This window comes from Nanorana parkeri, unplaced genomic scaffold, assembly GCF_000935625.1.
Source record: "Nanorana parkeri isolate BGI_ZX_2015 unplaced genomic scaffold, ASM93562v1 scaffold423, whole genome shotgun sequence".
NCBI classification, from domain to species: domain Eukaryota; kingdom Metazoa; phylum Chordata; class Amphibia; order Anura; family Dicroglossidae; genus Nanorana; species Nanorana parkeri.
In genome coordinates, this window is record NW_017306691.1 from 522,337 (window position 1) to 547,143 (window position 24,807).

The 24,807-nt window shown below is 40.8% G+C and overlaps 1 protein-coding gene across 9 annotated transcripts in view; it reads left to right on the forward strand.

Annotated features, from left to right (window-relative positions):
• LRRFIP1 (LRR binding FLII interacting protein 1) overlaps positions 1 to 18,390 on the forward strand; it is a 110,263-nt gene extending 91,873 nt beyond the window's left edge. For 8 of the 9 annotated variants that reach the window (XM_018559958.1, XM_018559962.1, XM_018559967.1 and 5 more), the window contains 7 exons: positions 426 to 518; positions 1,282 to 1,393; positions 11,125 to 11,174; positions 12,275 to 12,374; positions 16,575 to 16,654; positions 17,182 to 17,286; positions 18,187 to 18,390. In XM_018559958.1, coding sequence (XP_018415460.1) covers positions 426 to 518; positions 1,282 to 1,393; positions 11,125 to 11,174; positions 12,275 to 12,374; positions 16,575 to 16,654; positions 17,182 to 17,286; positions 18,187 to 18,297 — 651 coding nt within the window. In that variant the 3' untranslated portion in view covers positions 18,298 to 18,390. The remainder of the gene's footprint in view (positions 1 to 425; positions 519 to 1,281; positions 1,394 to 11,124; positions 11,175 to 12,274; positions 12,375 to 16,574; positions 16,655 to 17,181; positions 17,287 to 18,186) is intronic. The other variant, XM_018559966.1, reaches the window with a different exon arrangement.
• Positions 18,391 to 24,807: the final 6,417 nt, after the last annotated feature.

A 24,807-nucleotide genomic window follows, 5' to 3' on the forward strand; every position in this document is an offset into this window, starting at 1 on the left:
TATAATCATACATTAAAACAGGAATTCACAAATCCCAGGAGCTCCGTGTGCTCCTTACAAATGACAGCTGCCTCCTAGCTTTTGGATTTTTCTCCAGTCTAGTCTTGGAGCTGGAAAATATCTGTACTTGTACCGAGTACAGTACTTGGTAGCTGAACATACCTAGTTACAAAGTTTGTGTCCCTAGCTGCCCTGTGTGTCAAGAAATATAAGACATGCCCTGAACCGTGGCTGACCCCCTATTAATTATGTGAAGAGGCATTGCAATACAATACCCAAACCTATCTAGGTTTTTATGCTGCATCTCTGTGCACTTACAGCTGTACTTGTTTCTTACGTTTCCTTCCTATGAATTCACTTCTTTTGTTTTTCTGCCTTCTTCCACGTCTCCTTGTATCTTCCGCCTCTTATCTGGGGAAGTCCAGGCTCTAGAGAGACAAAAAGAGTTTTTTGAACCAGTTCGCAGTGAGCGAGACACCCTCAGGGAAGAGGTGACCCGCCTAAGGGATGAACTAAAGGTACGATAGGGTTATTTTTGTGTTGATATAAATATTTCTGCTTTTTAATTATGTGCTTTGTGTATTTCACAAGTAAGCATCCTTGCCAAACATTTCTGATTAAGTCCCTCTGATTTATACAAATTCTCTGTTTTCAGACAGATGTTGGGTTGCTGTGATTCTAAATACAGTCTGACCTTTAACAAGAGTCGCCCTTTAGCTGTCATGCTGCAGAGCCTCCCACAGTGTGTTGTCAGCAGCTAGGAGACTAAATTTGTTTCACTAGCTTTTAAGATTAAAAAGGCAAAAGACTGCCATTTATAAAAGAGAAAGCGACAGACAAGACTTTATTGATTATGAAACAAAACATATGTTGGTAAAACATTGTTTGGTTACAGCAGTGTTTCTCAATCCTGCTCTGTAGCCACTGAGAGGGCTTACATTCCACTCTCCTCAGTTGTTGTATAGATGTGTAATTTATAAGGGATCAATTGTAAATATTTAATCCTTTAGTGTGGAAAGGTAACTACTGCACATCAGCACATCATAGTTAAAAGCCCTGGATGAGAGCAGTCACAAAACACTGACATATAATACTTTGTAAGAAAAATGTTTACTATTACTACCTCATGTGTTTAGCTGATCAGCTATAGAATAATTGTTTTATATATTTTTTTTTTTTGTGTTTTATGTTCTTTTCTTCTCCAGAGTTATTTTTTTTTTTAACATTGAAGAGATGTAGGTCACCTTGCAAATGGTGCATAATTTGTTCTTCTCTCTTTAGAAACACGGCATAGTGCTGGATTCTGTGGGCACTCCCAATGGAGATGCTTCTTTAGAACCTCCTGCAAATCCGGACGGCCGACCAGATCCACCCATAAGGGCAACATCAATGGGTAAGTGATTTTGTTGGTCATTCTCTCTGATTTCTTTCTAGCAAATCCTGTTCTGAGCTTGGTAGCTTTCCACTAACCCTGCTTGCTGTGCATTGTGTAACTGTCCTTGCTCGTTGCCTTGTAAGGGTATTTTTGATACAAAACAGCTGCCCTCCTCCAAAGTTAAAGCAGACAGTCATATAAAGACAAAATAGACTATAAAACAAGTGTCAGAGGTAGTATTCAGATGTTCCATTTAGTGAAGATTGTCTTCTCTGGATTGCTCTGCTTATACCTGGTAATTATTAGTTTTCTATCATTTAGTAGCACGTTCTGTTACGGAATATAAGGGGTGGGGGTACTCTGTTCATAAACACATCTTAGAGGAATGCTAACAGTTATGTCTGAGATATGGCAGAGATGCCATCTATCGTCTTTGTTTTTCCTTTAAATGCAGAGTCTGGTTTAGGAGGTCTAACTTCCTTTTATATTCTGCTTAGGAAGGATGACACAGTGATCTTAGAGGTTGGATTTGCATTGTTTTGTAACGTTTGAAACATAGTTATTGTAGTAAACATCCTAGCGCATGTTGGTACAGGGCTTATTTTATGAAATTAGGATTGGAAGGTGACCATAGCTGGTATTACTCAAAAGCGTTAGAATATTCTGTGTTTGTGAATATCATTAAAAACATGGACTGCAAGTGACTGCTGCTGTGAGATTTAGTAATCCTTTTGGCGAGAGAAGTTTCTTGATTACATGTCAGATCTCTGAGGCTGTGTGGCATCAAAAAAGAGAGACTATAGCTGAGATTCAGGGAAGCAGGGGAAAGAGACAGAGGGGTCAAGCTGAAGCATTTTGCTTCCACGGTATAGGTTTGTGGTACTTGAAACCTGCCAAGATTGCATCTGGACTGTGAATTACATAAACACTAGGGATGCACCGATACCCAGTATTTGAGCGAGTAATCGTACTCGCCCAAATGCCCCGATACCGGAACTTCCGATCAGAGGAAGATTTCCTCTGACCGGCAGTGCCGTAGGGGAGCATTGAGCCAGCTTCCCGAGACAGCTTCCCGTGCAATCAGGAAGCTGGGGAGCAAGTAATGACCTGCCTCCCAGCTTCCTGATTGGGCAGGAAGCCGGCTCCATGCTGATTGGCTGTGAAGCCGGGTTTCCCGGCCATGCTCAATCGAGCAAGTTAAACAACATGGAACCAGTTTCTTGGGCAATCAGATTGCCCGGGAAGCTGGCTCCATGGCAGCGGAAGTACCGGTATCGGTACTCGGTATCGACGAGTACCGAAAGCAAAGTATTGGTACTGGTACTCATACTTGATACCGAAAAAACGGTATCGGTGCATCCCTAATAAATACATGTTGGCAAAGGCTGTGATGGCTGTCAGGTAAAATTTGAGAAAGACTGGTTAAGTGCAATAGTGTTCAGCTGTTTTGTAGGCTTTGATTAGGGCCTCCGTGTCCAGATCCAGAGAAACTGGAAAAAAAGAAAACTATTTCACCTAATACTCTCCTGCCACATGAAGAGGAAAAAGGCAATTTTTGCTTTAAAACATTTCTGTTTCTGAGCTTTCTTTTCTAGCAAACTCCTCTAAACTACTACACGTTTCTGGCTATTTACAGAAGTGTTCTTTTAAACAGTATCAGTATATAGGTTTTAATCATGTGGCTCATCCATCCGTCTTACAGCAGTCTGCTAAGCAGCATTTTGACTTTAAAGCAAACCTGTCACAGAAGAAATATATATTATCTGCCATTCCTGGCTAGGTTTCTGGCTTTCATGCTATCGTTTTCAGTTTGAGTTCTTTCTGAGACACTGAATGATGTGTTGCGTTCTTATTCGGAGACGAAGAGTAGTGGAACCAGACACAACCAACCAACTATCATTTTCAGAAAGAGGCCAACAGTGGCAACCCACAATAGTTCTCTCATAACAGATGCCCTTTAAAAAACCCCAAATTATCTGTTACCTGCTTTGGTTAACCTTTCCTTTTTTTATACAGCTGTTATCTAGGATGACCTTTCTCTTGCACTGTCCAACCTGTTGCTACCTAATCTTCCTGGGCAGAAACGTTGATTCCTCATCTTCTGCTCTATCTCTTTTTGAGCTCTTTTGGGCATGTGGGCTTAGATATTGTGCATATTCTTCATTTTCTTGTCCATAATTTTTTAGGCCCATCAGAGGAAGCAGTGGAGAAAAAGGAAACTATGTCAGTGGTGGGTGAAATCCCCCCATCCAAGCCTAAGCAGGACAATCAGGAAGTACTACTGACTGCTCCATCAGAAACACCACTAAATGCAGAGCTTGGAGATAAAATAAAGGAGCAAAACATTCAGGAAATAGCTAGCAATTCAAATGATGTCGATATTCACAAAATTGCTAGCAATTCAAATGATGATGTAGATGCTGGTGGTACCCTCAGTGGCGGTCAAAATCAGGGAGAAGGTCTTCCACTTGATTCAGAATCAACAAGTAATGAAAATAAAATGGCAATTGGTGAATGTGCACCAGAAAACTTGAACACAGAGGTTTTAGAGAAAGATTTCTTAGAGGTGCATAGAGAGGGAACACTAAACCAGAGGGAACCAAGCCCAGTAGAAAGTGAAGTCTTCCAGGATGCTCTGGATAATGTTGTTCACTCTCCTTGTGTAACTAGTCCACCCAGTGAGAAACTAGCAGTTTCTGGCAGTGATTTTGAGAATGAAGACTATAATATTGGCAAACAATACTTCAATAAGGAGGAAGACAAAAATGAAGTGCAGAGCACATCTGCTGAAAGTAAGAGTGATCCCAACAATGGTGCTCTGGAGATGTCAGTGTGTAGAGACAATACCACCGCCATTACAGATGATACGAGTGACCTCCACACAGACTTAAAAGATGAGCAGGAAACAAGCAGCCATGATTCTAGTCAATATGATTCACAAGAGAGTACTTCTGATGAGATGGCCACCACAGCTGTAGAACATGAGAAAATGTGTGAGGAGGAAGTAAAGCCTGAGGAACATGTCCCTGTTGAATCCGGGTTACAGTGCAGAGAGGATGATTCTGAAATAAGAGATAGTAATGCAAACTACACAACTCCTGAGAAAGAGATTGTATCTACAGAAACAGCCTTTCACACTGATACTCATGATGTAGTTGAGGAGAAAAAGGTTGATATAACTCCTGAGCAGTCATCACAAGACATTCAACTTACAAAAGAGGAGAAAGAGCTAGTTGACAGTGAAAACAATAACTTTGGTGAGGTTCCAGAGCCTTGCATTGGAAGGAGCATGCAAAGCACAGTTGAGGATGAATCACTAAGAGACAGTGAAGTTTTTGAGGATAGTTTTAGTCACCTGGACCAACATGAAGATCTAGCAGATGCTGGAAGTGTGAATGCCGATCAAGAAAGTCCAGATAATGGAAAAATGAATACTGTGTTCCTAAATGCACCAGGGACTGAGTTATTGGCTCAAGGAGAGCAAGACACATTTTCTGACAATCTAGAGCATGACGAGAGTGAGAAAACCAATGAAAAAACAACCTTCTCTGATGTACCAGATACAGAGTTATTAGATGAAGGAAAACCAGACAAAATGTCTGATCATCCATTGTGTGACGTGGATGAAAACACAAATCCTGTCTTACCAGATGTACCATCCACTGAGTTATTGGATGAAGATCATGATCATCCAGGCAAGAGAAAAAACACAAATGACAACGTCCCAGTTGTTGCCGAAACTTCAAAAGAAACTATTCCGAGCGAGACTTTGAGTAGCGAGGGTGAGTCTACAGAGGGGGAAGAATCTGATGACAACAATGACAATGAAGAAGATGTGGCTGTACGAAGTGAAAAATATACTGGAGAAAGTCTACCATTGGGATCATCAGTGGACCAAGCATCTGCAGATGATATACGGATGGAAGAAGGCTTAGATAAAGCTTCTAGAAAAGGAAAAGGCAAAAATAAAGAGGACTGTGTGGTTTCTTGAAAAACAAAATGTTTGTGTTTTGTAAACCCTATGTGGCACTGCTGATTATCCTCAAGAGTTTATCCTATTGCACTAGGTAGTTCCTTTTAATATTCAGCTGTTGGGAGCACAGCCCTGAACCATCAGTATAACAGTCTGAATCTTTTTTCAGTCTTTTTAAAGTAGAAGGAAGGTTTTTTTGTTTTAATTCCACTGTTTTGCTGCAGCCCAGGGTTGAAAGAGGATCTATTTATCTATTAGAGCTCATTCCTTTGAAACAGTACTCATGATTTTATTGGTTTGCACTTTTATTTCCTCTTTGTGTGCAATATATCATCTTAATGTGTTTAATGTATTCTAGGAATATGGCCCATCCGCTGGCTCTACCGCATGATTTTGTGAGAAAAGTAATCTATTTATAGGCGTATTTAATGAAAAACATGTAGTAATAACCCGTAGCATCCAACCAGAAATAATATTCCATATTAAGTGTTGTGAACTGGTAAAGTAAAGTTTGATTGGTTGCTATGGGTTACTCCATTTCGGACTTCATCGTTCTTTGCAGATCCTTATTAAGATTAAAGGGGAACTATGGGGTGAGGGAATTACACTTCTCCATAGTTAGAGCCGACGGGTGACATTGAAACTGTCACGTGTCGGCTCTAATGATCGGGAAGTGAGCGAACTCGTACCACCGATCCTCTCCCTGCCGAGAGCAGTGACAGTCAGTCACCGATCCCCGCAGGGATCCTCCCCTCTCCGATCCTCCAGCGCTGACTGGAGTGATGGACAGGAGAGGGTGCCGAGCACAGCTGGCTCTTCCTCTAGATAGACAGAACCGCTGTATTGTCGGGATCTGTCCCGGCTCTGGCGCTCTCAGCATATAGTGGGCAATAGTGGTCCTCCCATGACCCTAAAGATAACTATGAGATAAAAGGTTACCGCATAGTTCTTTTAACTACGGATTCCATTATTTTGGTGCCTTAATTAGATTGCTAAATCTCCATCTTCTATAAATTCTATTTTATCTAGGATCCTATGTTGAACAGAGGTATCTCATTTCTTTTTAGTTTGATTAAATATTTCTTACACTGTTACTACATTAGTCGTAAATTGCAGAGAAAGAAAGGAAATTAGTATAGTGTGGGAAGGGGTTATTTATTTCTTACTTGTCACTGGAGCCTTGTATAGTCATAATTTCACATTCCATGTTCATTTTAAATTGCGCATAAATAGACTATGAAATCCATTTTAATAGTTGTGTATGGATAAGTGGAATTGAAATATACATTCACTGAGAAGTAAATGTCTTGGCATAAGCTACCAGCATCTGAACAATTAATTGCACAACAGCAGAAATATTTGATAGTGTTCTAGAAATGTGCACCTATTTGCTGTAATCTCAGATGCAAGCCTTCTCAGCCAGCTATTACAAGCTGTACATTACAAGCTGCACATTCTCAGCCCAATCCTCTATTGCAATTCTCTTTCACTAGGCCCCATCATTTATGCAAAATTAAATCTTGCATAAATATAACCTGTTCAAAATTGAACGTTGCCTTATTTTTTTCCACCCTTGCAAAACCTCCAGCTCTCAATAGGATTGTTGGTTTTGCGTATGTGCCTGGTTAGCTGCCTTTAGGCATGAAATAAATAAATATATTCTATATATATATATATATATATCTCAGTAATACCTCGGTTCAAGAACGCTTCTGTTCGCGAACAGGAAGCTCAGCAAAATTTTGCTTCTGTTCGCGAACTCCAAATTGGGTGATGAACACGACCCCTGACACGTGGTTGTGGCTTCCTCTAGTCGAGATTGCGTTCGCAGACAGACCTGTGCACACTTGCTGTGAAGCTTTTTTTTGTGTGCTTTTTAGCACATACAGTACTATACAGTATTATTCAATCCAGCATTGCTCCCAAAGAAAGTGCAGAGCAAGCACGGTGGTAAAAAAGTGCAGAGCGGTAATGAATTTACATATGGTTCAGAACGTATTAACCTCATTTACATTGAACCTTATGTGAAAATTTGATTCTGCTCGCCACCAATTCGGTTCGCGACCAGAATCGGGGAACGAATTAAGTTCATGAACCGAGGTACCACTGTATATATAAAAAATTAGCAGCCACTGTTTCATTTACTTCTATGAAATACCTATCTGAGTATAGACCTTTTCATTTACTTCTGTGAAATACTAGCTGAGTGTAGACATCTCTTTTTTTAAACAGTAAATTCATTAAAAGATCTTATTCCATATGTATAGCTGTTTTCTACTTCTGCTGACATCGGTATACAAGCCGGGGATTTATAATTTAACAAATAGAATCCACACTGCAACTGTAAGCACGTAATAGATTCCTTATTACAGCTTTGTTGAAACCCAGTATCTACTAGATTATAGCCTTTTGATGGCAAATGCCTGGAAAATCTATCTCGCTGCTGTAATGTGCTGTGTACTATTAAAATGGATCATGCGTAAAATCCCTTTTTCCTTACGAAAAAGAACTGTAATGTAGACTAAAAGCTTTTTATAGTTTGTGGTTGTTTAGCAATCTATCCTTAAAATATCATTGTATGCAGTATTGTGTCACCACCTTGTGGTAGAATATGATCACTGTCATTACCCATATAAAGCTAAACATGTATCATCAGCTGTATAGTTAATATTGGTTGCAGTGGACATTTTACTCCTGAGGTTTAGTGGAAGAGTGGAGTTCAGTTTTTTTATTTTTGTAATAGCTAATCGACCACAGTCAGCTTTGTGAATTAAGATACAAGTTGTACTATATGCATCGACTGCGTTCCTCTTTGCACTGCAGACATTCACATAATAGATTGGCTTTGCTTTTGTATACACTGTCTGTTACAATGCTGCTGAAATGGGAAGAGAGTTTATACATATATACTTTTGGACAAGAGAAAAACTGTACCGCTATTTCAAGCTGTATATAAAGGAAATAAATACTTTTTATTCTTTGAATGTCTTTTCTTGTTTCATTTGTCAAGCACATTGCATTCAAATGTCTGTATTGCATCATTTGTTGTGCACCTGACATGCAGTTGGCCTATTACAGTGCTAAGAAGGAAAATCCTGAGCTGCTCAGAATATGGAATTTCACTTGCCTGACTATTGGCAGATTTAATACTTCTGTTTACTTCACTGCACTGTATGGAATATAGGGGGTTACAGTGGTGCCTTTTATTGGTTTCCTGAAGAGATTAGAAATGCAGAATTCCAAAGCTTCTTTTTTTTTTTTTTAAGATAATTTTATTGCTGTTTTAATGTACAATAAAATAAAGGAAACAATTTCACACAAAAAATCCTCTTTGTATCATTCATTTTGACAAAGCATTAAAGGATAATAGGTTGCCAAATATAGTGTGAACTGTAGTATCATAGACGACTGGCAAGGTTGCTAAATTGAAATCAATTGGAGAGAGAGGGAGAGCTCTGAATTTATCCTCGCCAGTCAATTTTAATGCAGCAGGAAATGTCACTGAAGTCTTTATGTAGCCAAACACTTTGGGTGGGATTTATCAAAATCTGGAGCAGCTGTGCATGGCAACCAATCGGCTTCTTTCTTTCATTTCAAAATCTTATCTGAACAAACCGAAGAGAGAAGCTGATTTGTTGCCCTTGGCGTCTGCTCCAGTTTTGATCAATTCCCCTCTTTGAGTTTATAAATGACCCAAGTAAATTAATTTGTCTTGATACTTTCCTCATCTGCCATCGCCTGATCACCTGCACAGTGCTCTTGGAGGGAGGGTGAGTGTGCTCCTGTAGTGGAGGTCAAGGACTTAGGACTTTGCTGTGCTCCCTTGAAGTTTTTTTCGGAGCACAGGATTGGTGAAGTAGCATTACAGATCCTTTGGCAAGTACAACGGCTCCCGCATAAAGTATGCCTTTCAGATGTGTATTTAGTGGTTTACCTGAAGCTCCGCTCTGGGCTTTTATGAGGTAGAAATGTTTATTATCCAGAGCATTATACTTCACAGGTTAATCAAGCAAACATACTTCCCTGGACAGCTTAAGATACTTTAATATACATATTATGATTATAATAATACATGTAGGAATGGCCTGTATACGAGGTAAGACAACAAAACACGAAACGCTCGAATATTAAAATAAATTTAATTGCAATAAGACACACCCTCCTCAAAAAACGTCCCCGTGCGTCAAACACACTTATCCCATCGTTCTTTCCACTTTCTGAAGCAGTTGTGCAAGTCCTCTTTCATGAGTGCCTTTAGTTGTGCTGTTGTGACTGCCTCGATGTCTGGGGTCTGGTGACCAATCTTTATTTATGAAAATGATGTCTCCCTGATTCACTGTTCCACAATTTGAGCCCGATGAATCCTGGTGTTGTCATCTTGGAATATGCCGTGCTATCAGGGAAGAGAAAATCCATTGATGGATAAACCTGGTCATTCAGTATATTCAAGTAGGCAGCTGACCTCATTTGTTGGTCATACAACGTTGCTGAAGCTAGACCTGTTATTCAGTGGAAGGTTTTTACCTATTTACTTAGCTAAATCCGGGTGGTGACTTATATTGGACCAGCAGTGTACATTCCAATATACAATCACTAAGGGACAATTACCAGATTTGCTGAAGATTAAAGTATAATGCAATATAGGAGCAGTGACATATAAAACAGATTTTCTCTAAGATCGCAGTTTGATTTGATAAATCCCTATTCTTTCTGCTGCCCAAAAGTAGAAAACATGTCCCTGAATACTGAGTAATTGTATGAATATTTAAGTGAACAACTATTGTGAACACAATGATGAATCTGTTGTGTTTTGCAAAGCTTTGGGTGACAGCTGTCCAGAATTGTATGTGCATGGGTCACAAACGCACACCTCAATCCTGTCGGTCCGTAAATTGAATGCCTGTCCCACCCTACGTTATGTCAAGCCTTTTTTTGAAAGTTAAAGCTGAACTCTAGGAAGATATAAAAAATACAAAAACAAATAAATGCAATTATGTAGTCATACAAAGCCATACTTTGTTTGAAATGCAGTTAATATAAATACTCGATAGTGACTTGATTTCAGCCTTTTGTAGTGTCCTGTACAGCAGCACTTGAAATGGGAAGAGGAAGGAGCAGTACTTGCTGCCAATTAGGTGTTCTGCATTGACATGCTGGCAGGAGGGAAGTAGAGAAATAACTTCCTCGGGCTGTTTCAACATCACTGTCCAGTCACAGGCTGGGACAGAAAGGTGACCAGTCTCTGTTGCTTAGCTGCAGCAGAGAAAAGTCAGGCCATCAAGCTGAGTACATTGCCTGACCGAGCTGTGTAAATATCAGGGCTGGCTTCACTGAAATTCAGAAACTGACTGGTAAAGCAACATTAATATATACATTTCAATGGCGCACTTTTAATGGTGGATTATGCTGTTTTCCTAGATTTCACCTTTTAAACAGTATAATAGTGGCCCATTATACTTGAATACTTGACTGGTTAACCCTTTGGAAAGCTGCACCATATATGCATGCACTAATGCTTGCTTTTTTGTGTGTTATTTTTGCCTTCAGTCTGGCCTGATTTCCACCAAAATCTACAAGTTATGTACCAAAAAAAACAAAAAACACCGGCACATAAATGGGGACGGTGTGTCAGTATTAACTGATATGTTTACTTTTCATACCAGTTCAATATTTACCAGAATCATTTCTATTCAAGCTTTTCAGTCAATTTTTCTTCCTAACCTCCCTCAATCTCTCCATCTTATCTTTCCTTTCTGACTGTATTTTCTATCTGAAGAAATCAGGATGAAGAAACTTATGGATGAGAGGGAATCCTTCCTAGAGCAGGTAACACAAGACTTATTGGATACAATTCTTAAAATAACTGTAAACTGTGTGGTATTTCTCACTATACTTCACACCACAACAGATGTAACTCAGCATGTAGAAGGGCTCATAGACTTACAAGGGAACATTCACTGGATCTTTTTGTATACATATTTGGCTAAATGACTTAATACATGTGCACCGGTGCTTAGTAGGACAATCTCACTTGGCTGCACTATAAAAAATAAAATAATTTAACTTCCAATGTACAACTTATTTGTCTGATAGATGTCCCAGAATGGATGTCAAAACATCAGTGTAAATGGGCCCCTGGATTTGCAATATTACCAATAGCGCGCAGTCTCAGGTTAAATAAAGCCAAGCGTGGATTAAACCAGTGGCGGACCTAATGAACACAGGGCCCTGGTGCAAGATTTTATCCCAAGAGGGGGTGCGCGGATCACACTGGCCACACAACATGGCCAGAGCCCCACATGATCCCAGACAGACTGTGTGTAGGGGGCGGGGCATGTGACACACACTTCTCTCCCGCCGCCTGTTACTAGGGACACAGCTGGGAGTCAGATCGGTGAGTCGCAGGACCCCGCCCCCTTGCTGAGAAGCACGTCGGTAGGGCCGGGACCCTGCACGGCCCCATATTCCACTAAGGGTGGTGCCCGGGACCGGACCTCACTGGCCCCCCACAGCCTCAGGTAATGGTGCAGCTGCACTGGCAGTAGTTCCGCCCCTGGATTAAACTCAAATAAAACAATATGAGGTTTCCGGTTACCGTATAACAAGAGTAACTGTGCACCAACCTATTGACTACCATATGTAGATTGTATATAGTAATAACCTATCTGGGGCATATGTTTTATTTTGTAATGTGTTGTTATTTAATAAAAAGTATTTTAAAGCTGTCAATTAGGGTGAACTTCACCAATATCAATACTAACTGATCAGTTATTACTTACTGTTTGCACATATTTGAAGGAAGTATATTGCCACACAAGCATCATATGTCTTTTCGTGTTATGTCTAGATATTGTGGTATGTCCTTGTGACGTAATCATGGCAAGTGTTGAGCTCAATGCCTACATTTGAAAATTCTTTCACCCCAGATTAAAAGACTGAAAAGCCAACTAGAAGAGAGAAACTCCAGAAACAGAAGTCCTGAAAACCCAGATGGGGACGATATGGAGAATGGCACTGATGTGCAAAGTGAGCGAGTTATACCCACCTGTAACTAAATATATATTAAAGCGTTGCTTCTTGATGTTTGCTTTTTATGACCTACAATTGGTCTACATCTAGGCACATGTGTACAATAAAACAGCATACTTATGACATCCCATGTGAGAACATAATAATTGGTTTTACAGTATGCAGTTACTCCAAGGCTTAATCCACACTTGTTATATGTAGTCTCTTAGCAGCATAACATTGTAAAGTTGTGTGTTTTTTTTATTGTTAACCATGAAATTTCCTTTATAACTATTGTAAAGTTTTTTTTTTTCCAGATGTGGCATTTATTAAAAAGAGGTATTCTAATCCTTCCAAAGCTCCATTTAACTAAAATGCCATTTGAAATGGCATCACACACACTACACACACACTTAGAATCAGCATACATTTGCAAATACATGAAAAACATGCAGGGCTTCATCAAGGTGCTTCTGTATTGTACTGTCCCGCTCTAATCAGTTAGTGCATCTATATTATTATTCAGGACACTGTTTGCACAGCGCTTTACAGTTCCAATACAAATCAAGACGAGATGGAGGGCCCTGCCCGTGGCACATCTTGGCAAGCTTACCTGGAGGTTGCTTTATTCCTGCTTAGGGTGTATTCACATCTAGATCTCATACATGGCAAAATGCAGCTGAAGGCTTGTTTTTATTCTTCTATACCTAATCTGACAAAGAATGGCAGCTTTTTATCCATATAAAACTAAAGCAGGAAGGGTATTACCAAGCACTTGTTCTAGGATAGACGGGAAGCCTCGGTAGGAATAGTACTGGTCCATGTGTTCCCCATATTGGGTGGCCACTCTGAGATATAGAGCATGTTTCCGCAGAACATTTTGGAATGCTTCTCTTCTACTATCTCATGTAGCTTCTTTGCTAAACATGAGCTAAGTAACTTGTGCTTAAAGGGTTTCTAAACCCTCAGCTTTTTTGCATATATCTACTGCTAGCAAGCAGTAGATATATGCTAAAAGTTTTTAAAAAAACGCTTTAACAGTGGTTTAAACTTGCCTCTGTCTTCCCTGCGTGCTCCCGTCTGAAAATGTGAAAATTCTGGGGTGGCCGAAAAGGATCTTGCCCCAAGATCCTTTTCGGCCACCCAAGAATTTTCAAATTTTCGGCCGGGACATTTTCTGCCGGGACGTCAGGAGGAACGCAAGGTAAGTCTATGGACGCGTGCACCCGCATGCAGACACCGTGGGACAGGAAGTGCCAGCAAGGACAAAGGAGTCAGTGCTGGATCGGAGAGCCGCCGCAGCAGCGCTGGAGAGAAGGCTGAAAACAGGAAAGAAGAAGATCGGATTAAGAGACATCATTTAAGGTACCGTATATACTCGCGTATAAGCCGTCCCGAATATAAGCCGAGGTACCTAATTTTAGCCAAAAAAAGGAATAAAAAAATAAATAAATTTGGATTACATGTAATGAACACATAAAATAGTCTAAAATGGTAAAGTGAAATCAAGAAAATAACTTGTTTTCAAAAATTATAAAAAATGGAACAGTGGTGCGTGCAAATGTATTCACCCCCTTTGGTATGAAGCACCTACATAAGATCTGGTGCAACCAATTACCTTCAGAAGTCAGAAAATTAGTTAAGGGTGTTTTTCATCGGCAGGGACTGGCAAGCTGGTCAGAATTGAAGCAATGTTGGATGGCACTAAATACAGGGAAATTCTTAAAGGGAAACCTGTTTCAGTCTGCCAGATATATGAGACTGGGACGGAGGTTCACCTTCCAGCAGGACAATGACGCTAAGCATACTACTGAAGCAACACTCGAGTGGTTTGGGGGGAAACATTTAACTGTCTTAGAATGGCCTAGTCAAAGCTCAAACCACAATCCAATTGAGAATCTGTGGCATTACTTAAAGATTGCTGTACACCAGCGAAACCCATCCAACTTGAAGGAGCTGGAGTTTTGCCTTGAAGAATGGTCAAAAAATCCCAGTGGATAGATGTGCCAAGCTTTATAGAGACGTACCCCAAGAGACTTGCAGCTGTAATGGCTGCAAAATGTGGTTTTACAAAGTATTGACTTTTGGGGGGTGAATGGTTATGCACGCTCACGTTTTCTGTTTTTTAATTTTTTTTATTTCTTGTTTGTATCGCAATAAAAAATATTTTTCATCTTCAAAGTGGTAGGCATTAGACATGTGCACAACAAAAAAAGTGTTTTCAGACGAAAAAAATGAAAGCGAAAGTCATTTTCATTCATTTCGTCAAAAGGGAACACATTTTTATGTTTCGGATTCGGAGGCAACGAGCCTCCAAATCCAAAACCACAGAACAAGTGGTGGCCATATTGGCCGCAGGCGTGTTCTGTGCATGCGCTCCGCCATTTTGGAGTATATCTTGGTCTACACCAAGATGGCGGTGCCCACATGTTGGAGCGCCGCTATCTTGGTGTATACCAAGATATACTCCAAAATGGCGGAGCGCATGCACAGAACGTGCTGGCGGCCAATATGGCCACTGCTCGTTCAACGTGTGACATCATACGCTCCGCCTCCAAGATGGCGGCGGGCATGTTCTGAAAATTAATTTATGTATGCCCGAATATAGTTTTTGTATATTCGGGCGTATAATAAATGTGTTTATTTTTGATTCGGACGAACCGCCGAATCAACTGATTTTCGTTGATTTGCAGGTTCGTCTGAATCCAAATGCACATGTCTAGTAGACATGTATAAATCAAATGATATAAGCCCCCAAAAAATGTATTTTAATTCCAGGTGGTAATGCAACAAAATAGGAAAAATGCAAGGGGGGGGGGTGAATACTTTTACAAGCCACTGTATATTGCAAGTTCTGTTAAATAAAAGCCATTTTAGGGACCAAAAGGACCCTTCTTCATCGGGGCTTCAATTTTTGGAAGAAGGAAAACGATGCTGTATTTCTAAAGTGTGGAGTGATCCCAAAAGATGTTTGTAAATAAACACACAAAAGGATCTGCTCCAGATGTGGCTGGAACAGATCCTTTTGCATGTTTTTTTGTATACTGTATATCTGTTTATGCTCCAGACACCTATTTCTGCTGCCTAAGGTGCTCAAACTTCTTTTTTTTGTTTCGTTCCTTTAAACTTACAAAGTTACACTGTGTGCTGAAAAGCAGGCCAGCTCCTATCCCCACCATATTACTATAAACCCTGTGGCAGCACACTAGATCCTTCAGAAAAATCTCCTCATATGGGATATGGGCACTGTCGATATGTCAGCCCCCAGACCTCCATGACAACGCTCCATGCTTGAGTACTGTCAAATAGGGGACACAGAGGCATACCTAAGCTTATGCAAAAAGTGACTTTTGGAAAGTATGATTTGAATGCACTTGTGCTATTACAGGGATTATGCTGAAAAGCAAGGTATGATTTTGCACCTTTTTAGTGTGTATATTTTTTTTTTATCATACACCTTAACTGTTAGGACTTGGGTTTCTTTCCCCAATACCAGTCAGGTCTATAGGCATGCCAAACCCACTTGAAGCAGGTCAGAACGATTTCTACTGCAGGTCAATAATTCCTGAATGATCTCAGAAGCATCTCAATCTGAAGTCAAATTGGCGCCGTTGACACAGTTATATTTCTATTTGTTCTTATATTAGAACGAATGTCTAACACTTTCTTAATTTTGCTACTTTCTTAAGTTTACGTTCAATTTTAAAAGTACTCATTATATTTGGAGCTTTTCTTTTTAAGGATTAGTTCAACCCATATAAATATCTTGGGGGACAAGTTTTTAAAGATATGTTTGTAAATTGGTCCTCTCACTGGTCCCTGATATTGCTTGTGGGGGTGCCTTTTTTTTCTTCTGGTTCTGCACCTTTTCATAGTTTAAGAAGAACTCTTGGCAGTTAAAAACAAATTAACCCTTGTAGTGGGGCTAGAGTTCATGAGCGTGTAAAGGCAGGCATCCCAATACTTTTGGCAATATAGTGTATATATAAATTGGTGTCTTGTTGGAAAACACCACTCCATATACTAAAGGTCGCAAACCATTATTTACACTGGATAGTCTTTTCATTGTGCACTGATAATGTCATAGTTTGTACAGAATATTTCCATAGTCATTAGAAGGTTGTAGGGCCTCAGGTGTTCATCTTTCATTCTATAGATTTTCTGTGTTACATCATGAACTGAACTTGCTGCTGATATTCTTATTTCTTGTTATTTCAGGAGATGTTAGCAGACAAATCAGTGACCTAAAATTCAAACTCACCAAATCCACACAAGAAATAACTGCCTTAGAACAGAATGTAAGTTCTTCTAGAGACTGAACAAAAATCCTGCAATGTTGGGTATAAGTCAGGAGAAGTATAGAGTTTCTTCAAGTAGTCGAACATCCTGGGCATTTTAACTATTTTCTTCCTCTTACACGACCCCAGCATTTGAACTATGTATTGACCTAATGTTCTACAGTCTTCTGGCTGTCTTAGATATTGTGTGTGTGTAAGAAAATAAATCTTGCAGTATTTATAGACACGTAAGGGTATATTGGGCCTAGATTATATTCCATTGCAGCCTACTCTCCTTGCAAACTCTTGTTCCATCCTCTCAAAGACCTTCAATGGGCCTTTGGACATGGACCAGAGCCATCAAGGGGACATGATAGAATTTTCGTTTTTTCAGTGGCAGTGCTCACTGGTAAAAGATCTCTGTGCCCTTTTTGTTCACATTTTCTATGTACCAATAGATTGTTTTTTGTTATTTGTGAAATGTTCTCTTTTATGAATCGGGGAGGGTAGTGCTTGTTGTTTAAACTTTCTACCAATGTATGTGTCAGATTATCCGGCTGGAAAGTCAGTTGTCCCGATTCAAAACATCTACAGAAAATGCTGAAAAAATAGAAGATGAATTAAAAGCTGAAAAACGAAGATTACAGAGGGAGGTGAATATTGATGCTTTAAGCGGTTTTAATAGTTTCCTTATTTTTGTAATACTTTACTACGTGCATACTATGACATTTAGCTGAACGCCACACAATGGTGGTTTGGGCTATAGGTCCTTGGGTTTAGATACTTTAACATAGCAAACAGATCAGATAGCCTGAGTACCTGTCTCACTCAGACGTATTAAGGCAGCTGAAAGATTGCATGGTACTCCAGTCCTAGCCAATAGTTGTTTGCTTGCTGTTCTTGGTTAAATAGCTGTAGCTTAAGCATCATACAATAGTCAAAAGGACCATTTTTATATGCTTATGTCCAGCAAATGTCTAGATTAGAATTGATCCTTGAAGTCTACTCGCTGTGTATTTTTTTCCAACCTAATCCGTGCATGAGTTGCCTAGGTTAGTGACAGGTTTATTTTAACATCTAAAACATTCAACATTCAACATGGACAGGTTCGGTTTTAACCCCTTCATGACTGAGGCCTTTTTTTCATTTTTTGTACCCATGTTATATTCCACATTTTAGGCCTGAAAATTACTTAAAACCCCCCAACATTATATATTTTCTGAATGCCAAGACCCTATAGAATAAAATGGTGGTAGTTGCAAATTTTTATGTTGCGCAATATTAGCGCAACTCCTTATTAAACCCCAATATTTAGTGAAAAATTTAATTAAATGCCCCAAAACACAACAAAATACCCAGAACATTTTTGTTTTAAAAGGTAAATGTAGATATGTGGACCCTTGAAGAAACTTGATTTACTTATGAAACTGCAGTTACATTTTCCCAATTGGGGTTCATTTTCTCCCAGCATTTACAGTGGGTGTTTTTTTAGGGAAACAAATCAGTTCACATGATTAATGGATTCTTATTTTTTTCTCCATCTTCTTACACAGCTCCGTACAGCCTTAGATAAGATTGAGGAGCTTGAAGTAGGCAATAGCCATTTGGTAAAGAGGCTGGAGAAGATGAAAGCCAACCGAAGCGCCATCCTGTCCCAGCAGTGACAACTTTTGCAGTGGTCGGAACATGTGCATATAGATAAAGAGCACTTGAAGTGCCATTTTCCCAGGCTTCTGCTTCTGTCAAAATAACAAAAACAAACCAGCAGTATGGTGGAGCCATGAGACAGAACAGAGGGGTCTTCTATTGCCAATAGACTGTTTGTTACATCCATTCACTGCCTCTGGCAATTGCAATGCATCCAACCTCCCATATTAAAAAAAAATTCTTGGAGGTTCATTTATATGTGACCATGTTTCTTCTGTGGCACCGAATGTCGGGGGGAGCACGAGTATGCTGAAGCAGGGGACTCTAGCATCACAATGAGGCTTATCCTGAATATGGCAGAGAAGCAAAGTCTTTCCATAAACTCAGGACAAGGACAGTCCTGGTAAAGAAAGAAAAATTAGATGGGCCTAGGAAAAAAACAAAATGGCTTTTTCGAGTTTTTAGAAGCCTAAACATGCAATATTCTTTATTCCCTAACTCTAAGGATTTGACAGTCACCTAAAAATCCATGGAAAAATGATCATACCCTTACAGGTTGAATAAACAGTACTGCAGCATTGAGGCAATATCAGAGGCACTGCAAATGTGGACAATATACTACATGTTTGTACCTTTGCTGTGAACATAAGCACAATATGGAAAGGTGTAAAGTGTCTGGACTCAAATGCACAGCACATTACTGCTGCCTATTGGTATATTGGCTGTGTCATCTTGCATGGCTACCTGCTGCTGCAATTCATCATCATTCTGAAAAATTCAACTACAGAATTTCTCTGCTATACAGAAACAGCAAATGTGCCTCACTGTAAGCATGGCATTATGAGGACAGTGGCGAGCCCCGGGATACATTGGAGTGCACTACTGATAAAAACATGCTGTATGTGTTTTATGAAGGTCCTTGTCTCTCTTGGACATTTTTTCAGACACTTGGAATGTTCCTATTTATTATTGGGGTGGGGGAGGGAGGGAGGTGGGTTAATGCTGTTCACTGGAGGAAATTTGCAGATGTAAAAATCACCCAAAGATTAGAGAATGTGTGTCTGCGAGCGCATGTGTGTGATTAATTTTTTGGAGACACAAGCCATTGGAACACAGACTTAAGTCACTGAATGTGTGTATGTTCCCATTGCCATTCTTTTGGGGGGGGAAAGTGGCCTTATTTGACTTGTGCTGGACTCTTGATGAACAAGCATTAAGCTACAGCTCTATCACTTCTTCAGCCACTGGAGTTTTCTCTTTCAGGATTAATAAAAGATAAATGATTCACTGAATAATAAAGAGATAACTCAAAATTTAGATATGTGCATCCTTTCTTATTTCACAGTACAAATTGTAGCTTGTCACCGATTATCCAAGTGTTTATCTATTGATTATACAGCAGTAATGGACTAACAAGGTAAGTTCAATTAAAAAGTTGACTTACTGCAATGCTCGCCATTCATGAAATGATTAACCATCGTAGGTCAAAGATCTATTTTTCCAAAATGAACATTGGTGAAGAAAAGATTTGTTTGGCAAAATTGGAGTTTTACCACAAGGACTTATGGTTTCTTTTCAAATAAATCAAGAAATTGGTTTCTGAAAGATACAATATTTTCATCCGAATCATTAATATGTTGAACAGTTGTGTCATTATATGCATGGCCAACTTTCATCTGAGGAGAAATAAGGGTTGATGTAAAAGCAGGTACTGAAGTGAGCTATATCTGGGCAGCACAGTGGCGTAGTGGTTAGCGCTTCTGCCTTGCAGCACTGGGGGTCCCCGGTTCAAATCACTATCTGCAAGGAGTTTGCATGTTCTCCCTGTACTTTTCTCCTCCGGGTACTCCAGTTTCCTCCTACACTCCAAAGACATGCTGGAAGGTTACTTGGCTCCTCTCTAAGTTGACCCTGTATGTATGCATGTAATATAGGTACCTTAGATTGTAAGCTCCTTGAGGGTAGGGACTGATGTGAATGTGCAACTATGTAAAGTGCTGCGTAAATTGTCGGCGCTATATAAATACCTGTAATAAAGAAAATAAAAATATCTGCCCCATTTCCCTTCTGTCATGAATAAAACAATTAGACACAAGAAGAGACAAGACAAAGATACATGACAGATTACTGTAACTGTTTACTTCTCCTGTATACAAAAAGGTAGGGTCCCTCACCTGGCAGTGGTGAGTTTGTACTCAGTATAAGGCCTTGTTCACACCAAGCTCGTTCCAAGAGCAGAGCAGTTACAGACCAGATCAAAACTGCGTCCAATGTATTCAGATGGTATTTTGGGCTCTACTTCACACCACTGCGTTCAGTTCCAGAGCATGTAAAAAAAACTGCAGCAGGTCCTATTTTATTTGCTCGGGAACGCATGCAAACGCCCTGAAAGCCTATTTTAAACTAAAAAATACCAATATTTTTTTACCAAAAACGGCCCGGAACGCGGCAAAAACGAGGCCCAACCCACTGCACTTTGTGTGCAGAAACTCATGCAGATCTGGTCTGCATTTGGTGTGAACAAGCCCTTAATGTCTTTGAACGCTCATGACTTCATCATTTCACTCTGTGCCCTCCCAGCTAAATCATCCCCCCTCAGAACTGTCGTCCTGCAGGTTTTACCTTTTGGGTTACGACCACATGGCTTGAGGCTGTCTCCCAAAGGGACACCCCCAGATCTCAGAGGAACAAACCGGGAAGGAGCAAGGAGCACTCTTTTTTTTTTTTTTTCTTTCAAGAAAACATTTCTCAAACGTCTAAGCCAGAACTACCTTGCTTTGCATGTTTTGTCTCATTTAGAGACTTCCTTAGATATACTGAATAAGAGAGTAGCTATAGTCAGAGTGGTAAAAGAGAATGTTTAAACTGGGAGAAGACTTTCAATAAAATCATTTTAATATAATTATTCTGCAGCAAATTGCCTTTGTGTGTGGGTCATGTATATTAATGTCTCCAAGAACCAGCTATCACTACATTCTTCCTTAGTTAATTACTGCCTTGGATTATCAATATTCTTGTGACTCAAATTATGTTTTTTTTAAATTCTTGTTGGAGTTTTCATGATTACTCCCCCCTAAAGATTTGGACATCCTCCAAAACCTCCCTTTTCTTGGTTGAATGGCACCCAGCATTATTTATTATACTTCCCGTGAGCCCAGGCTATTATGAACACACTTTGGCATGTGTCATCACACCAGCTTGGGCTTTCAAGAATGCTGCAGAAAACTGTGCTTCCTGTGGCTGTGTTCATGGTCTTCAGCTTGTACAAAAGCTCTGTTTATGCAAAGTGTTTGTGAAGCTTTCAGCAAGCCTTTAAAGAACTCCGATCTTAAAGTGTATCTAACCCAAACCCCCAAAAATTTAAATATTGCAGCCTACCAGTGATTACTGCATTACAATTCACTTTTAAGGCTAAGAACATTTTTTCAGCAAGTACAGATAGTACCTGTTGATCTTGCCATCAATGCAGTGTCCTTGTCACTTCCTGTGAGCGTAAAAGTAAGCAAAAAGAAACTTATCGTTATTGCATAAACATCTAATCCCATTAATCCACCATGGAATGAAGTTGATCAAAGGCAGGCATGTTTGAGGCCCAGCCTGCATACTTACCAACTTGGATGTGCCATGACAACCCTCCTTCTTATTCATTTGTCCCCCCTACCGTTGTGTCCCAAGATCACAGCGTGAGGTTCGCCAAGTCTGTCTGTCACTACCTCTGCCCAGCAGCCCTTCATCTTATTAATAAGACTTCATCTTATTAATAAGCAAATCTTATTCAAGTGCTAATACAATGCCTCATTGCAAGGCTCACAGATATACAAATCCCATATGTGTGGCAGGAGTGGAAGAGTACCTACTTAGGAGGCAAAGCCAGGCACTAGAACAGTTCTGTGGAAAGGAAGCAAAAAAAATAGCTGGTGAGAGAAGGACAGATGAAATTATGTTCACCAACACAGGCGCCCTGGCACTGGGGGTCCTCTGTGGGGGAGGTAAAGAGGGAGTTAGACATTTTAGTATGGATGTGGGGATTTTATTAGTGAATTTTCGAGCACCACCTGTGGTGCATTTTATTTTCCTCCCACTGACCAGCAGTAAGGAACCGAATATCACTAACTATTAAGCTGTATCTTGCATAGACCAGCACTGCATTCACTGTGTTGCACATTATACCCCTAATCCCTGCACTGTAATGTACCCCTAGCTGTATGTTTACACTTCTGACCCTAATATACTGTATATACTATGTTGTACATTATACTCCTGACCCCTGCACTGCATTCACTATGTTGTGCATTATATTTCAGGGCCCCTGCACTGTATATGCTATGTTATATGATAGACTCCTCCCCCTTAGACTGTATACACTATGTTGTACATTATACTCCTATCCCCTGCACTGTGTACGTTGTGTTGTACATTATAGTCATGTCTCCTGCACTGTATTTACTATGCTTTGGCTTATATTCCAGACCCCTGCACTGTGTACGCTATGTTGTATGTTACACTCCTCACCCTTGGACTGTATACAGGGAGAATTTCATTACACGTCTGCTGATTGACAGCAGCATTGGGCAGGTACAGTAGCCATACAAAACACAAAAAGAGTCCCCAGCAAACCTGCCAGCTAGTCTGCAACAAAACAAGTTACCCTGTCAACAGTATGCGTTAAAAACAGAGGTTTTAGTTGCACAAACCTTTGGCCACAAATATGTAGAAGCCAGATTCTTTTTGTGTTTTGTATTGTTGTAAGCCTCCCCATGTACTCCTTGCTACCAAGGCTGGTTATAAATTATTTTCTAGGGTAGAATAGCCAGCCTGCTATTGGCTATTGCAAATTGAAATAGCCAATAGCTGCCATGCAGTCTGTTGTTGTTTTTTTACTCTGACGGTGGTCGGTGGCCCCGCTGTCAAAAAAACAGGTAGCAGTGAAAGGTTTACTCTGCTAGGTAGAGCAGAGTAAACCCTTCGGGGATAAAATGTTTCTCTCGCGGGTATCCGGGAGTCGCTGTCTTATAGCGACTCTTACGGAGGCCTGCTAGCAGCTGGTTTAAAGCCCCATTTCTCAGCCTTTGTTCAGTCTTGGCGCCCTTTAAAAGTATGCAAAATCTTGGGGCACCCTAGTCTAATATGTATAAAACGTAAATGTAAAAAAAAAAAAAACACCATTGGGCCCGCTAAAATCCATACTAGACCCTTATCCCAGATTTTAGGAGGAGACCCTATGCAAAAAAATACAAAATAATGAGGTTCCTCTTTGCATCAGTGTCCTTCAAATCAGGAGCCCCCCTAAAGGGGGCACTTCATTTCACATCAGAAACCTGCCTTTCACATAAAAAATCCTCCTTTAGGAGCCCCCCCCCCCCCCCCCCCACTCGAAACCCCCTCTGCAGACTACTTCACAGCAGAGCCCCCTGCTCACATTAGGAGCCCTCTTCACAACAGAGCCCCCCTCCTCACATTGGGAGTCCTCTTTACATCAGAGCCCCCTTCTCACATTAGGAGCCCTCTTCACAGCAGAGCCCCCTGCTCACATTAGGGGCCCTCTTCACAACAGAGCCCCCCTCCTCACATTGGGAGTCCTCTTTACATCAGAGCCCCCTCCTCACATTGGGAGTCCTCTTTACATCAGAGCCCCCTCCTCACATTGGGAGTCCTCTTTACATCAGAGCCCCCTCCTCACATTAGGAGTCCTCTTCACATCAGAGCCCCCTTCTCACATTAGGAGCCCTCTTCACATCAGAGCCCCCTCCTCACATTAGGAGTCCTCTTCACATCAGAGCCCCCTTCTCACATTAGGAGCCCTCTTCACAACAGAGCCCCCCTCCTCACATTGGGAGTCCTCTTTACATCAGAGCCCCCCTCCTCACATTGGGAGTCCTCTTTACATCAGAGCCCCCTCCTCACATTAGGAGCGCTCTTCACAGCAGAGTCCCCCACCTCACAATGGGTGCCCTCTTCACAGCAGAGAATCCCTCACATTAGGAGCCTTCTTCACAGCAGAGCCCCCCTGCTCACATTAGGAGCCCTCTTTAGATCAGAGCCACCCTCCTCAAGTTACGAGCCCTCTTCCCATCAGAGGTCCCTCCTCACATTGGGAGCCCTCTTCACATCAGAGCCCCTCACATTAGGAGCCCTCTTTATATCAGAGCCCCTCACATTAGGAGTCCTCTTCACATCAGAGCCCCTCACATTAGGAGCCCTCTTTAGATCAGAGCCCCTCACATTAGGAGCCCTCTTTAGATCAGAGCCCCCCTCCTCACGTTAGGAGCACTCGACACCGCAGAGCATTCCTCTCATTAGGAGGCCTCTTTACATGAGAGCCCCCTCCTAACATTAGGAGCCCTCCTCACATGAAAGACCCCCTTTAACCCCTTTGTGACTGACGACGTACAGTGTACGTCGCCAGCATCGGGGCTGTTTAAACAGACTCCCGGTGACTTTTGCCGCCGGGACTCTGTTTAAACTTGTAGAGCCGACTTTACAACAGAAGCGATCCTGGCGACTTACCTGTCGCCAGATCGCTTCTG